At 28.3% G+C, this 16,346-nt stretch overlaps 5 protein-coding genes and 1 long non-coding RNA gene across 10 annotated transcripts in view; 4 read left to right on the top strand and 2 right to left on the bottom strand.

Annotated features, from left to right (window-relative positions):
- Positions 1-3,946, top strand: part of LOC111416439 (odorant receptor 7a-like) — a 35,321-nt gene extending 31,375 nt beyond the window's left edge. The window contains exons 1-4 of one of the 2 annotated variants that reach the window (XM_023048461.2): positions 2,386-3,408; positions 3,462-3,560; positions 3,616-3,771; positions 3,822-3,946. In XM_023048461.2, the coding sequence (XP_022904229.1) occupies positions 2,554-3,408; positions 3,462-3,560; positions 3,616-3,771; positions 3,822-3,866 (1,155 nt within the window). In that variant the 5' untranslated portion in view covers positions 2,386-2,553 and the 3' untranslated portion in view covers positions 3,867-3,946. Of the gene's footprint in view, positions 1-2,385; positions 3,409-3,461; positions 3,561-3,615; positions 3,772-3,821 lie in introns of those variants that run through there. The other variant, XM_071195530.1, reaches the window with a different exon arrangement.
- The window catches only part of LOC111416443 (trypsin-7-like), a 32,109-nt gene extending 20,357 nt beyond the window's left edge, over positions 1-11,752 (top strand). Inside the window, exons 1-5 of one of the 2 annotated variants that reach the window (XM_071195531.1) lie at positions 9,698-10,684; positions 10,746-10,926; positions 11,012-11,264; positions 11,356-11,453; positions 11,505-11,752. In XM_071195531.1, coding sequence (XP_071051632.1) covers positions 10,624-10,684; positions 10,746-10,926; positions 11,012-11,264; positions 11,356-11,453; positions 11,505-11,697 — 786 coding nt within the window. In that variant the 5' untranslated portion in view covers positions 9,698-10,623 and the 3' untranslated portion in view covers positions 11,698-11,752. Of the gene's footprint in view, positions 1-9,697; positions 10,685-10,745; positions 10,927-11,011; positions 11,265-11,355; positions 11,454-11,504 lie in introns of those variants that run through there. The other variant, XM_071195532.1, reaches the window with a different exon arrangement.
- On the top strand, positions 4,030-4,957 carry LOC111416445 (pro-resilin-like). The gene is made up of 2 exons (XM_023048466.2): positions 4,030-4,139; positions 4,197-4,957. The coding sequence occupies exons 1-2, from the start codon at positions 4,122-4,124 to the stop codon at positions 4,692-4,694; spliced, it is 516 nt and encodes a 171-aa protein (XP_022904234.2). The 5' UTR covers positions 4,030-4,121; the 3' UTR covers positions 4,695-4,957.
- On the bottom strand, positions 6,544-7,639 carry LOC111416444 (loricrin-like). Its single transcript, XM_023048465.2, has 2 exons — positions 7,531-7,639; positions 6,544-7,398 (listed from the first exon to the last, which is right to left on the bottom strand). The coding sequence occupies exons 1-2, from the start codon at positions 7,546-7,548 to the stop codon at positions 6,784-6,786; spliced, it is 633 nt and encodes a 210-aa protein (XP_022904233.1). The 5' UTR covers positions 7,549-7,639; the 3' UTR covers positions 6,544-6,783.
- A 992-nt stretch (positions 11,753-12,744) lies between the features above and the next one.
- Positions 12,745-15,686, bottom strand: LOC111416456 (phosphatidylinositol glycan anchor biosynthesis class B). 3 transcript variants are annotated; one of them, XM_071195524.1, is made up of 5 exons: positions 15,558-15,686; positions 14,376-14,651; positions 13,926-14,320; positions 13,492-13,875; positions 12,745-13,441 (listed from the first exon to the last, which is right to left on the bottom strand). In XM_071195524.1, the coding sequence occupies exons 2-5, from the start codon at positions 14,619-14,621 to the stop codon at positions 12,928-12,930; spliced, it is 1,539 nt and encodes a 512-aa protein (XP_071051625.1). In that variant the 5' UTR covers positions 14,622-14,651; positions 15,558-15,686; the 3' UTR covers positions 12,745-12,927. The 3 variants fall into 3 exon arrangements, with proteins under 3 accessions (XP_071051625.1, XP_022904246.1, XP_022904245.1); XM_023048478.2 differs by lacking the exon at positions 15,558-15,686 and adding an exon at positions 14,729-14,864 and having other exon boundaries at positions 14,376-14,660; XM_023048477.2 differs by lacking the exon at positions 15,558-15,686 and adding an exon at positions 14,729-14,864.
- LOC111416468 (uncharacterized) lies at positions 15,205-15,995 on the top strand. The gene is made up of 3 exons (XR_002706543.2): positions 15,205-15,352; positions 15,432-15,627; positions 15,681-15,995. It is a non-coding gene; the product is annotated as an uncharacterized lncRNA (long non-coding RNA).
- The last annotated feature ends 351 nt before the right edge of the window (positions 15,996-16,346 follow it).

Raw genomic sequence — 16,346 nt, 5'->3', positions numbered from 1 at the left:
AAATTCGTAATAAACTTCCTAAAGTTCAATTTTACTATTAAATTATGCAAAAACGTAAATTATTTAGGTTGAACCTCAAATTTATAGCTTATTTATGGAATGAGATGGTATAATTTAATGATTTGTTGACTTTTTTTTAGGTTAGGATTTATATTTTTTTCGATGTAATTCTTGCACTCTAACCAACATTCCAAATACTTTCATAAGAAACACCTTTTAATTCATAATTAGATATTCAAATAACCTCATTTTTAGGTTAAAAATAAACGTCACATTTGACAATTAAACGTCAATTTGACATTTAACCTCAAATAAAGTTGATGTAATTTAAAGGTTTTTATTTCATTAATTTTAAAAGGATTTCTATTCGTTTTGTTATAATTTGAAGAGGATTGATGAGATGCTATTTAGATTTCTTCATTTTTAATTAATATGCAGCGAATTGTTTTACTTTTATAGTTAATTTTTGATTATAGCTTCTAATATATTTATGAATATCCAACTTGAACTTCAAATAGCATCGAATAACAACATTTTGTACAAGATTATTAACATAATACTCCTATTGGTTTGGTTCTACCAGTAAAAATTCCTTGTTATGTCTTAGTAATAACATTTCTATAAAAAAAGGGCTTCAATGTAAACAAAAAATTCGTAATAAACCAAAAGATTTCTTCCAAAACTTCAATTTTACTATTAAATTATGCAAAAACGTAAATTATTTAGGTTGAACCTCAAATTTATAGCTTATTTATAGAAAGAGATGGTATAATTTAATGATTTGTTGACTTTTTTTTTTAGGTTAGGATTTATCTTTTTTTATGTAATTCTTGCACTCTAACCAACATTCCAAATACTTTCATAAGAAACACCTTTTAATTCAAAATTAGATATTCAAATAAACTCATTTTTAGGTTAAAAATAAACGTCACATTTGACAATTAAACGTCAATTTGACATTTAACCTCAAATAAAGTTGATGTAATTTAAAGGTTTTTATTTCGTTAGTTTTAAAAGGATTTTAGAATTAAAAGATGTTTTTAAAGATTATCTAATACACTTTAAACAGGTTTTTGCGTTTTAAATCCTTTAAGTGGGTCATCTGAACGCATTTTCTCCTACTACTTTGGTACCTACTTATTTTTTAGTTTCACAAGAGGCAAACATTGAACAAAGTTCGAGTTTGTTTTTAACGTTAAAGTTAAACGCATATTGAATATAAATTTAAAGCGAATCACTTTTGTAAACCAACACGCATTTTATTTTAATTTATTTTAATTTAGAGTACTGTAAAAAGTTTAAATAAAAAGAAATTGTTGTGGGATACGAATGAACTGATGACCTCGTTTTTTTTCTTTTATTTTTTAAACATTCTAATTAATTATTCATTATCAACTTCCTTTCTTCATTTTTAATCTGTGTGAACCAATTAATCTTTTTATAACGGAATCTTGTTCATTGTTTAAGCTTTTCCTGAAAAGACATTGACCTCACCAAAGAAAGCCAAATTCATTTTAATGTAATTTATTACAATTTATTTATCATATTTTGAAATAAAAGATATTTTTGCAGCAAGCTCGCTTTCTAAATCCACGATCTAATCGATGTTATACGACGTTGTATTGTACATACACACTCTTTGAGAAAGTAGCCGTTCTGAGACTGCTTCAACTTCAACGTGGTAAATATAAAGAAGAAAATTACGTTATGTAATAGAAATGAGTGTAGCGAACTGACAATCGGATGACGACCCAAGAAAACCACAAAAACGATTATTATTTTGAAACTAATCGAGATTTAATAATCAACAATTTTGATTTCTATTTCTTTTCCGGGAACCTAGAAATTAAAGGGGATGATAAAATTATTTATTTACCAACAGCTGATGCGTTCAGACTTCAAAGATGCATTAAAAAATATTATTTTTAGTTCTAAATATTACAATGTGAAGTATAATCTTGTCATTTAATTGTCATTTTTAAATTTAATTGCCAACCTTAAATAAATAAAATTATTTGGGGATATTTTTAATAAAATAAATTATTTTAAACATTTTTTATTAAATAAAAGTTTAAATTTGTTTTATCGAAATAAAGTAGTTGTATTTAACGCATTTATTATAATTAACGTCTACAATTAATCAAATTAATTCTCATTTAGAAATTTAAGTGCCAACCTTAAATAAATAAAATTATTAAGCGATATTATAAATTATTTTAAATATTTCTTTTATTTTTTATTAAAAAATCTTTCAATTTCCTTTAAACAAATAAACTAATCGTATTTAACGCATTTATTATAAAGTTACAAAATGAATTATTAATTCAAATTAATTAATGTGACATAACCTCAAAACAACTGTCATCAAATTTTTGACGTATTATAGTCAAATTATTTTTATAATTAATTCTTATAATAAAATTGATTTTGGTGATTTCCTTGTAAGCTCCAGTAATTGTGGTGGGTAAAAATATAATTTATTTACGTCCAACTGTCGTTTTTCAGACGCGGAGGGTTTAAAACCGTGATTTTTTTTCCAGTTTCATTTTAAAAATGTTGCATTTTTTTGGTTTAAACGTAAAGTTGTTAAAATTCGCCGGCGTTTGGGTGTACGAAGATCAATTATCAATTTTGAACGTTTACAACGTTATTTGTATTTTTTATTCGATGATTTTTTTCACTTTCTCCCAAATAATTTCGTTGAAAGATTCGAGAAAGGCGAAAATCGATTTGATTCGCAACATAAACATGACGACTTCTTTTGTGTTATCACTTTATAAATTAACGAAATGGTTTTTGTGGAGAAAAGAAATCCTAAGTATTATGAAGACATTAAGCGACACATCAATTTTTGATTTTTACAATAAAAAAAAAATTATTGAAACGAACAAAAAAGTTAAAGATAATTTAATTAAAATTTTTCACTCTCTATCCATAGCCGTTTCTTCAATTTGCTTCTTAACGAGATTATTTCAAATCATTTTTAATGAGGAGTATAATCAGGAATTGCCGTATCAAAGTTGGATCCCTTTCGAGTATAAATCGTCGAAATTCCAACACATGTTGGCTGTTTTTATGCAATGTTTAGCGTTGTTTAATTGTGGCTCAATAACCGTTGGTTTAGATATGCTTTATACGGCTTTGGTGATGTTAACAACCGTTCATTTCAAGTTATTGAGAGAGGCGTTCAAAAACATACAAAAAAAGGTTTTGAATGATCTAAAAATCAAGCACGAAGATGAAAAGTTTATTAAAAAATGTGAGGATGAGTTAAAAAAATTGATTCAGCACCTCCAGGTGGTTTTAAAAATTTGTGATGATCTCGAAACAATTTATTCCTCGTTGATTTTCGCGCAATTACTCGTTTCTTTAGTTGTTCTTTGCACTTGTATGTTTTTAGTAACAACGGTAACTTTGTAAATAATTTTTTTAATATTTTAAACAATTAATTTTTGTTTTAGGTTCCAATTGGATCGATTGGAAATGATTTGGCTTATTTTTTAGCCATAGAAAATCAATTGGCTTTGTATTGTTACACAGGAAATGAGCTAACACTCAACGTAAATCCTCATTTTATTTTAATCCATTTAATTAAATCATTTAAAACAATTTTAGGCGATATCTCTCCCAAACTCGTTATTTCACAGCGATTGGATTCATTTAAGCAAACAATTCAAACACAACCTAAGATTTACAATTATGAGAATGTCAAAACCTGTTTATTTAACAATTGGAAAGTTTTCTCCTTTAACTTTACAAACCTTCGTTACGGTAATAATTAATTTTCCTTTCTTTCGTTTTTAAAAATCTTTGTTTTTAAGATTGGGAGAGCTTCATATTCTTTATTGGCAATTATAAAGCGTTGATTTTGTTTAAACGTTTTAATTTAACCTAAGATAGGAAAAAAAATGTACAGCGAAGATGACCAAACCAGGAAAACTACGTGGACGCAATGATGTTACCCATTTTTGTATGCATCGGATCGTATAGTTCCTACTTGGCTCATCTTCCACCACTTCTTTTGCACTTTTTGCGTACACCTTCTACTATAAAAACGCGACAATTTCTTCACATCTGCACAGTCACCACAAGAAACCCGAAGTTAACGCATTGTAGGCATCATGAACGCATTCTCCCTGGTAAGAAATAACTTAATTATATTTATTTTCTTAATTACATTAAGAAAATTGTTTTAGTGGGTGGCCATAACGATGGCCGTGGTGGTCGTTGCAGAACCACCTTCTGGATACTCATATAGTAGACCAAGTGGTGGTGGTGGAGGTTATTCTGGAGGAGGAGGAGGAGGAGGTGGTGGAGGAGGAGGTTACCAACAAGTCCCCATCGGTGGACAAACTAACGAAGGAGCTAACGTTGATCCGGCTCTTTTAGAACAAGTCCGTCAAATTATCTTAAAAGAAGAAATTTCATCCCAATCTTCTTCTTCATTTGGAGGAGGAGGTGGTGGAGTTAGCACAAGCTACGGGGCTCCATCCCCACAATACGGTGTACCCTCAACCAGTTATGGCGTACCTGGTTATCAACAACGCGTCACGGGCGTTGATTTGGAAGGAATTAAACAGGCTATTCAAGTGGCTCAATACAGTCAAATAAGTCATCAAAGCTTCGGGGGTTACCCCGCGGCCACTTATGGAGCACCATCTCGTCCATCCTCCAGTTATGGAGCTCCGTTCTAAAATTTGAAATCAATTTTTTTTAAAAATTTTAAATCTACCTTTTTCCTGCAACTGCTACCACCATATTACGCTGAGTAACATCTAATAACAGCGGAATCTCACACGGGTCATGATGCAAAATACAACAACATCTTTGTATTTTTTGATATAACAACAATGAATGCGTTAAGTTCGGTTTTTTGTATAAAGTTTTTAAGTTATGTTTTGTAACTTGAAAAAAAAAAATTAAAAAAGAAAAAAAAAATACATTTGTCACCGTAAAATACGTCTTTTTTTAACTTTCCAACATTATACAATCCAAAATCATACAATCAACATTACACAATTCAAAAAAGAATTTGAAATTTGACATATTCCCGCCAATATCCAAGAAGTCGAAATCCACCAACCTTAAAATAAATAAAATTACTAAACGATTACATAATTAATATAATTTTTGAATATTCCCTTTATTTCTTTTAATTAATGGTTATTAATTAATAAATTATACAATCCAAAAGGAAATTTGATTTGACATTTTCGCGCCAACATACAAGAAATCGAAATCCACCAACCTTAAAATAAATAAAATTACTAAACGATTACTTAATTAATATAATTTTTGGATTTTCCCTTTATTTCTTTTAATTAATGGTTATTAATTAATAAATTATACAATCCAAAAGCAAATTTCAAATTTGACATTTTCCTGTCAACATCCAAGAAATCGAAATCAATCGAAATCCACTAACTTTAATATAAATAAAATTACTAAACGATTACTTAATTAATATAATTTTTGGATTTTCCCTTTATTTCTATTAATTAATGGTTATTAATTAATAAATTATACAATCCAAAAGCAAATTTGAGACAACCAAGAAATCAAAATCAATCGAAATCCACCAACCTTAAAATAAATAAAGCTACTAAACGATTACTTATTATAATTATAATTTTTGGATTTTTGCTTTATTTCTATTAATTAATTAATTTAATTCGTTTTATTAAAACGATTTGATTAATTTGGTTTAATATTAACAATTTTATAACTGATTGTTTCTTTTGAGGTTATGTTGCTATTGCGAATTATTTTTTAGTGTTACGTTTCGAAATAGGTAAGTGTTTATCTTATAACAATATAAACAGCAAAAATCGATCATTAAATCTCCAAATCAATTAATTTTTAACTAATTCTAATTCATTTTTTTCAATATTTAATCATTTTACTTTTTATTAATTGTTAACTTTATTGAGTAACTTAATTAAGATTAATTTTCTTTCTTAAGACGATATTTGAGATTACGTCATCATCAATTATTAATAATAAGATATATTTTAACTTAAATTGTTATTAATAAATTTTAAATTTAATTTTCCCACAAATACCTATATCACTCAAAATGGAAGTTCTTCAAATCTGCCAACCTTAAATAATTAAAATTATTAAACAAAATTTTTTAAATAATGATTTATTTTAGATATTCCTTTTATTTTTATTAATTTAACAGTTTAAAACCGTTTTATTAATTTTAATTAATACATTGATTAATAATTTCGATTTTATATGTGCTTTATTAAAAAAAGCATTTAAAATTAATTCTTATATTGAGGTTATGTTATGTACATAACCTATAATGTTTTGGAAAAGGGATCCCAAAGTGATAATTATAACAGATTCCCGAAGCACATTTAAGAACAGAAATCTTAAAAAGAAAGTAGTGTGTTAATTATTTATCGTACCCGACTTCATCGTTGAAAGTATGCAACCAATATTGCATATACACAATATGTAAGTACAATCTTATATCAATAGACCAGTTTTAATAGATTTAAAAGGTTATTGTTCTAGATTTAAGTAAAACAATCATTTTTTTGTTACGGTGACAAATGTATTTTTAATTTTTTCGTTACAAAAAAGAATCTAAAGCTTTATACAAATAAAGAAATCGAACTTAACGCATTCATTATAAAATTACAAGATGTTGTTGTAAAATTAGCATCATGACCCGTGTGAGACTCCGCTGAGGATGTTATCCAGCGAGAAAGTGGTGGAAGTTGCAGATGAAGAAGATAATCCGCTTAAAAAATGGTGACTTGTTAATTGCTTTTAAAAAGGAGCGCCATAACTAGAAGATGGGCGAGATGGAGCTCCATAACTTGAGCTTGGATAACCTCCGAAACTCTGGTGACTAATTTGGCTGTATTGAGCGACTTGAATCGCTTGTTTAATTCCTTCCAAATCAATTCCTACAACTCTTTGTTGATATCCGGGTACTCCATAACTAGATGATGGTACTCCGTATTGTGGAGAAGGAGCTCCATAACTTGAACTTATTCCACCACCTCCTCCGTGGCCACCTCCGAACGATGAAGATGATTGGGATGAGATTTCTTCTTTGAGGATAATTTGGCGGACTTGTTCTAAAAGGGCTGGATCAACGGTTGCTCCTTCGTTGGTTTGGTAACCAAAAGGTACTGCTTGGTAACCACCTCCTCCTCCGGAAAGACCACCACCTGAATATCCACCGCCTCCTGAGTATCCACCGCCTCCTGAGTATCCACCGCCTCCTGAGTATCCTCCACCTCCAGAATATCCTCCACCGCCTGAATATCCTCCTCCACCTCCGCCGGAATAACCTCCACCACCTCCACTTGGTCTACTGTATGAATAACCAGAAGGTGGTTCTGCAACGACCACCACGGCCATTGTTATGGCCACCCACTAAAAAAAGAAAAATAATTTTAATAATTATATAGCGCCATCTATTGAAAATTTTTGACACATATATGACATCTATCAAATTTGACATCTATTTATAATTTTTTCAAACAAATTAATTTTTGTATTTCTTACCACGGAGAATGCGTTCATGATGCTACGGGGATGCGTTAACTTCAATTTTCTTACGGTGACTGGTGAAAAGGTTAAGAACTTTTCGACTTTTATACTCGGTCAAAGAAACCAAAGAGGTGGTAAGATGATGCTCTCAGCGTACAACATCACTTTACTTTCACGAAAAGCCAGGGGCCTTATTGTTTTTTTTTTTCTCTTTTATAAAACTGACTCGGATGGGAACCCAATTTTTTTTTTTCACGTTTACATTTTCGTAAGCCCAAAATTAACCAACTCATCTATTAATTAAACTAAAACTCCTTTCTATTCGTTTTTAATCCCATCGGTTTTATTTTTTAACATATTTTATTTGTTCTTTCTTTCTTTCTTTATTTGAGTGATTTAAGAGAAATTTTAAGGGGGTCAAGAGGTCCCCCAAATACGGCATCTCAACATTCTCGACACGGATGTAAATTTCTTGTACCGGTCGATGTAAACTCCGAAAAGTTATAATTCAACTTGAAACTTTCCACGTTTAAGCGTGGGGATTTAAAAAAAAATTAAAAACAACTAAATTTATGTCATTTCTCTTAAAGCAAACTCGAAATTTCTTCGATTGGAATCGAGTACGTCACCTTTCACTTTAAGGTTTTAATGTGTCGAGGAAGAAACTTCTCTTTGATGTTGAGAACAGGAAGAGGTTGTACTCGTACAGTGTCAGTAGATGGAAAGCGCGCGGAAACGATACAAAACCGGTAGCTTTTTAGTATGTACCATAATCGCTTGCTTTATAGACGAGGTCGTAAAAGTCACGACACGAACCAAAATTGCGTAAGAAGATTTTTACATCCACCTATTGTGTTGAAGTTTTCGCATACGCACAATGACTTAAAAATTAATTTGTTAATTTTTCTCAACTTAAGATTTTCAAAATCGTTTTTAATTTTTGACATATTAAGTATCAAAGCGACGTTTAAATCATAACCTTAAACGAAAAGGGCAGGGGTGGAAACATCTAGAAGAATACATACCTACACATATACAGTGGGGTACCTAAGAATGAAAAAGAGGACCCAAAAAATACGTTAAAAATAAAAAGAAAGTGCTGAAAAGTGACTAACACTAGATTAACTTCAGTTATAAAACTTCTATTATATGATATTTGTAATCTTCATTAAAAATCCTTTAAAATGAGTACAAACACGACATATTTATCTCTAATATTAATGAAGTTATGGTCAACTTCCGGTTAGATATGTCAACCTCAATTTTGACATATTTGTAATCGTCGTGAAAAATCCTTTAAAATGAGTCGAAACATGATACGTTTAATTCTAATATTACTCGAGATATAAGCAACTTCCGGTTTGAAATGTCAATGTCATTTTGACATATTCTTAATTTTTATAAAATGTCTTAATATTTGTCACAAAAACAAAAATATAATTAAAAAAAATCAAAAATTAAGGTTGGTATTAATATTTAAAAATTAAATTGCTATCTTCATTGTTGCTAACTTCGGGTTTAATGTTTTTTATTCTAATTTTTTTGTTTTTTGAGATAAGTACGTCATCTTTGGACTCATTTTAAAGGTTTTTTTAAAAAAGAATACATCATGAAAGAACACCATGAAGGTGTCCATTTGTCTATTATATAATAACTAACTTCAGGTTTAAAATGTCAACCTCAATTTTGACATATTTGTAATCTTCATTAAAAGTCCTTTAAAATGAGTACAAACACGACATATATATCTTCAATATTAATGAAGTTATGGTCAACTTCCGGTTAAGAATGTCAACGTCAATTTTGACATATTTGTAATCGTCGTGAAAAATCCTTTAAAATGAGTCCAAACATGATACGTTTAATTCGAATATTACTCGAGATATAAGCAACTTCCGGTTTGAAATGTCAATGTCATTTGACATATTCTTAATTTTACTAAAATATCTTAATATTTGTCACTAAAACAAAAATATAATAAAAAAAAATCAAAAATTAAGGTTGGTATTAATATTTAAAACTTAAATTGCTATCTTCATTGTTGCTAACTTCGGGTTTAATGCTTTTTATTCTAACTTTTTTGTTTTTTGAGATAAGTGCGTCTTGTTTGGACTCATTTTAAAGATTTTTTTCTAATAATGAATCATGAAGAACACCATGAAGTTGTCCATTTGTCTATTATATGATAACTAACTTCAGGTTAGAAATGTCAACCTCAATTTTGACATATTTGTAATCGTCGTGAAAAATCCTTTAAAATGAGTCCAAACATGATACGTTTAATTCCAACATTACTCGAGATATAAGCAACTTCCGGTTTGAAATGTCAATGTCATTTTGACATATTCTTAATTTTTATAAAATGTCTTAATATTTGTCACAAAAACAAAAATATAATAAAAAAAAATCAAAAATTAAGGTTGGTATTAATATTTAAAACTTAAATTGCTATCTTCATTGTTGCTAACTTCGGGTTTAATGTTTTTTATTCTAACTTTTTTGTTTTTCGAGATAAGTACGTCTTGTTTGGACTCATTTTAAAGGGTTTTTAATAAAGATTACAAATATGTCAAAATTGACGTTGACGTTTCAAACCGGAAGTGATTGTATCTCCATTAATATCAAAGTTAAATATGTCGAGTTTGGACTCATTTTAAAGGATTTTTTATGAAGTTGACAAATATGTCAAAATTAATAGTTGAATTTCAAATTTTTGGTTTTTTGAGAGAAATGCGTCATGTTTGGACTCACTTTAAAGGTTGTTTTATGAAGATTACGAATATAATAATAAAATTAAAGTTGACATTGACCACTGAAGACTTCTAGTTATAACTCTTGTGTTAGTTCTAGTTTTAGTGCAATAAAAATATGCAACATATGTTTGTAAAATGGATAACTAGTAGAAATTCTATATAAAATAAAAGACATAAACCTTTAAAACAAATAGTATTTTAGGTCTTTCGGCATTCTGCATTCTTTCTAAGATAAGTTATCTTATTTTTTTAAACAAAAAAATCCCCCTGGAATAACTTATTATAAAGATAAACCCCGTTATCTAAAAAAATATAAACGCATAGATTTCAATTTTAAATTAATCATTATCACAACATGTTCACCTCCAAATTATTCATTAATTTACTTTTTCTTTTCTTTACCATTTCCTTACCTGGTTAGTATTTAATTTATTAATCTTCTTATCGATTTAAAATTTTTTTAATTAAACTTTTTAGTTAATTCTTTCATTGAAAAACCAATCGTACCAACTTTAAATGGACGAATCGTCGGTGGAGACACAGTTTCGATAGAAAATTTCCCATATCAGCTTCAATTAAGACTTGAGGGCCGTCATCAATGCGGTGCTGTTATAATAGGAATTCGATGGGCTTTAACCGCCGCTCATTGTATTGTTGGGTATAAATTAATCATAATTTTGACGTTTAAAGCTGTCAAAATAATTATTATAGGTTATGTTTAAATTTTTAAAATTAATTTTTAGTTTTGATGGACGATTTACAATTCGAAGTGGTAGTTCTCGTATTAATTCGGGTGGTTCGATTCATCAAATCTCTAGGATAAGTATTCATACAAGTTATAACACGATAACCTACGATTTTGATATAGCAGCCGTTGAAATTGCTGAACATTTCCCGTTGGGGGCGTTTGGAGTTCAAATTATAAGACTTCCTGTGTTCAATTTGCATCCTTCGGAAGGTTCTTTGGCAGTCGTTTCCGGTTGGGGATTAACATCCGTAAATATCTTTAATTTCATGAAAATTTTGACGTTTAAAGCTGTCAAAATAACATAACCTAAAATAATATATATTTTTATATTTTTGTTAGGAAAATGGTACATTTTCGGAGCGACTTCAAGCGGTTGGGGTTCCAATAAAGAGTCAAATTCGTTGTAGAGAGATTTATGGAAATCTATTTACTGATCGGTAAAATATTTTTCGATGTATCTTTTTAAGTTATACTTTATTGTTTTAAAGAATGATATGTGCTGGGTTCCCCCAAGGTGGAAGAGACGCTTGTAATGGAGATAGTGGCGGTCCTTTAGTTTTTGATAATGTGTTATTTGGTATCGTATCGTGGGGTACTGGTTGTGCGCGGCCAAATTTACCAGGAGTTTATGCTAACATAGCTAATTTAAGGAATTGGATTTCAACAACAACAGGAATTTAAAGTTATTGTATTGTATCGTGGAGATTTGTTAATAAATGACACTAATAGTCGTTGATATTATATTTAAACTAATCACTTTTTTCACAATAGAATGTGCTGTGACATTACGTTCTTTTTTAGGTTATGTGTTGTTGTATATTTGGTTGTCTAAACTACTTTTTTTAATACTAAACAGTTAAATTTTAAAAACTTTTAGTTTATTTATTTTAAATAACAATCCAACAATAAAATTTACATTTTGTACTTTAAATCGAACACATTTTTCAAAAAGCTTTGAACTTTTAATTTAATTAATTCTATAACCTCAATGTTTTTATAAGAAAATAATATATGTCACATAACGTTCTTTTTTAGGTTGTGTTGTTGTATGTTTGGTTGTCTAAACTACTTTTTTAATACTAAACAGTTAAATTTCAAAAACTTTTAGTTTATTTCTTTTAAATAACAATCCAACATTAAAATTTACATTTTGTACTTTAAATCGAACACATTTTTCAAAAAGCTTTGAACTTCATTTCATAACCTAAATCTTTTTATAACAAAATATGTCACATAACGTTCTTTTTTAGGTTATTTGTTGTTGTATGTTTGGTTGTCTAAACTACTTTTTTTCAACACTAAACAGTTAAATTTCAAAAACTTTTAATTTATATCTTTTAAATAACAATCCAACAATAAAATTTACATTTTGTACTTTAAATCATACACATTTTTCAAAAAGCTTTGAATTTCATTTTAATTAATTTTATAACAAAATATGTCATAAAACGTTCTTTTTTAGGTTATGTGTTGCTGTATGTTTGGTTGTCTAAACTACATTTTTCAATACTAATCAGTAAAATTTCAAAAACTTTTAATTCATTTCTTTTAAATAACAATCCAGCAATAAATTTTACTTTTTGTACTTTAAATCAAACACATTTTTCAAAAAGCTTTGAACTTCATTTTAATTAATTTTATAACAAAATATGTCACAAAACGTTCTTTTTTAGGTTATATGTTGTTGTATGTTTGGTTGTCTAAACTACTTTTTTTACTAATAAACAGTTAAATTTCAAAAACTTTTAATTTATTTCTTTTAAATAACAATCCAACAATAAAATTTACATTTTGTACTTTAAATCGAACACTTTTTCAAAAAATTTGAACTTTCATTTTAATTAATTTTATAACCTCAATCTTTTTATAACAAAATTTAAACAAACGTTTTTATTTATTATTAAATCATTTTTACGACGTCGCAGTATTAATCGGTGTATTAACCGTATCGATTCGCTCGAAAACAACAATATTCTTCCCAATTCTTCCATCAGAGACTCGATCGGTGTGAAAAATATAATTAACAGGTTTGTACATGCTTAAAATGTCCGAAATTGAATCAATGAGTACATCAAAGGCTATAATATGAGACGGAAGTGGTTTATGAGCTGGATAATGTTGTCGAATCCATATATTTTGTCCAGAATAAAAAACATCAGCCTCATCTTTATAATTTTTGATGTCATTTAGATTCGGGACGCATTTTAAGTAACGAGTCGTTACGTTTACGTGGAGATGGCTGTATAAAGGCGTCGAATGGCACGGAGTTAAAAATAAAAAGTTAGCTTTATCCGGTTGTTTTTCTGCAATTTCTTGTAGAGGTTGCATCACATCCAATGTACCTCTTTGATGAATTAAACTTAAATAAAGACCCGGAATTACATTTCCCAACAAGATTATAATTGAAATAATCCACACGAACGATCTAAAAGGCAAAAATAATTTCATAACCTCAAAAAAAAATTTTTAACCTACAAATTTGCTTTTCGACTCCATTTTGATAAGTAATCCGCTAAAATATGTAAAGCCATCGGTAATAACGGTAAAATAAACCGATATTCTTTATGGGGCAACCAACTATAAACGGAAATTGTAAAAACCATGGTCCCCAATAAAACCAATTCGTTTGGGGCGGTTTCACGGTGCTTCACAATAGAAAAAGCGGCCCAAATGAATGGGAAAAAATTGATTCCTAATAAAACGGGTAATCCATTCGATAAATACCAATGCCATGAGTGTGATCCATAAAATTCTGAGATATTATTTAGAACGTTTGCTTTTAAAAATTCGTAATGAGTTATTACGAACGAACCATGAGCCCAAGAATCAATTAAACAAGATAAAAATAATGTTATTAACCTAAAAAAAATGATTTTAATTCATTTAAATTAAAACAAAAAATAAATTACCCAATGGGTAAATATTTTTTAAAAACCAATTGAAAATAAGTTTCTGTTGATGTTTTTAAATGAAATAAACATAAAGGGAGCCATTGAATAGCAGCTGTTGGTCTCACAGCGCATAAAAATGCAACAACATAAATAAATACATCACTTTCTAGTCTTGTAATAGATGCTTTAGTTCGTTTTTTTTGTGGAGTTTTATTTGGCCAAGGAAAATATGAAAGTGCAATCGTTGTAAGAGCTGTTTCGAATGAATTAATTAATGTTCGTGAGCTAGTATAGAACCAAAAATACGTTGAACCCATTATAAAAACAGCCCATTTTTTTGTTCCCGACCAATGATAGAACCTATAATCGGCGTATGCGCTTAATAATCCTTGTAAAATTCTAGGAATTATTGTCTAAAACAACCAAAAACATTCTAATTCAAATCTGAAATTATTAAAGTAATCATACCAAAGTGAATACTGTATCTAAATGTAAAAACTGTAAAATTTTATATATAAAACTGATTATTAAAGGATAAATATAACTTCTTAAACCATTTTTCCATTCCCATGTTAATTCTCCATAACCGAAAACTAATTTATGTGCCACTTCCAATGATTGCCAATATTCATCTGGTACATACCAAGTTTGTACTAAAAATACTGATAAGAGTCGAATTGTGATGAAAATTAATAAAGCCTGCCAATTTTCCATGATTTTGGGGATATTTTCATTCAGGATAAGCTAAAAATTCTTTTGATAAACTAATTTATAAAATAACTAAAATTATAACACAAAAGTTATTTATAGGTTATAATTACCGGTTATTTTGAGTAAAATTATATTATATTTGTCGTTTTAATCAATTTATCTTAACGTAATGTCTTTAAAAATAGAAAATAGGTGAAATTTTTATCTGCGATTATTTAGGTTAGTTAATGAGGTTATGTGTACTACCAACCTTAAAAAATAAATTCTTTGTTTAAAATTAATTAAAAAGATAAACTTTATTTATCATTAGTAATATTTATTACGCATTATTTATTTTATATCTTTTCTTTTTAATTATATAATTAAAATTATGTTGTGGTGTTTAGCCTAGTTCTAGATCTAGTGTTAATTCTATAGTGTAAAAGTAGACCAAGAACTAGAAACATTCGGGTTGGTAGCTATTGGTAGTTATATCACTATATATCATTATCAGTATGTTGCATATTTATATTAAACTAAAACTAGAATTAACACTAGACCTAGAACTATATAGTTTTAAAATGAGATTTAAATTTTAAATCGGTTGGTATCTTGGAATATTGTTAACTAATTTCATGGGTGTTTAATGACAACGAAAATGTCGAAGTAAATTTAAACCAAATTGGATTTAAATTTTATTAATAATTATAAAATAAACAATTTTGTCTAAAATCAAAGAAATTAAGAAAAAAAGAGTGAGTATTTTTTATATCTATTATTTTTTTTTAAGTAAATCGAAATTTTAATAAATTTGATGTTATTTTTGGTTGCTAGGCAACGAAATAAATATGGAAAAATTGTCATTATTCAAAAATGGAATGGAATTTTGGTGTTGTAGAATGGAATTGGTCTAAGTGTAAAACTAGAATTAACGCTAGAACTAAAAAATATCGGGTTTACCAGTGCGTCAGCTTAAAGGTGTTCGAAATGAATCCATTACACCAGAATTTGTTGCTTCATGAACAAAATGGTGAACTTTTGACATTGAAAATCGAATTTTTTCATTTCTAGAATGTTTTTCAGTTTCATCAAAAGCACATGCAGACTTGTAGTGTTTTGCACACCAGTTTTTATAAACTATGATATCTTCTGTTGCAACTTTTTTTTACAATAAAAGCGTTTTTGGTACTAGAAGTTATGATACGTTCAATGAATGTATGGACATCATGAACTGGGTCAACTTTCCGTAAGCTTCTCTTAATCACTCCAAAATCTCTCTCATAAAGCAAAAAAGAATGTCCTCGCAACGGGTAATACCTTTTGACCTTGACTCCTCCGAATTAAAAATAGAGTATTGTTGTCAAAATGAATTAATAAAAACTCAAATTAAATCATTAATTTTTATTAATTAATTAATTCAATGAAATATTTTCCTTAATTAATGATTAAATAAATAAATGTAGCACTTTTTGTGGTTATCAATTTGACGTTTAACACTGTTTGACACTTCAAGCGTTGTTTCGATTTATTAAAATTTATTAAACGATTAATTTCATAAAAACTAATTAATTTATTTTTATTTTCGCTAAATTAATTTTTATTCATTAATTTTTTATTAATTAAATGCAATTTTCATAAATATTTAAATTAGAATTCATAAAAATTGGATAAATAAACAGGAGTCAATCGAAGCAAAACGCAACATAACCTCAAAAAAATAAATTAAAATCATTTTGTATTTATTATTGT

Source organism: Onthophagus taurus, chromosome 3 (assembly GCF_036711975.1).
Source record: "Onthophagus taurus isolate NC chromosome 3, IU_Otau_3.0, whole genome shotgun sequence".
Taxonomy (NCBI): domain Eukaryota; kingdom Metazoa; phylum Arthropoda; class Insecta; order Coleoptera; family Scarabaeidae; genus Onthophagus; species Onthophagus taurus.
This window is presented reverse-complemented; position numbering and strand designations above follow the sequence as displayed.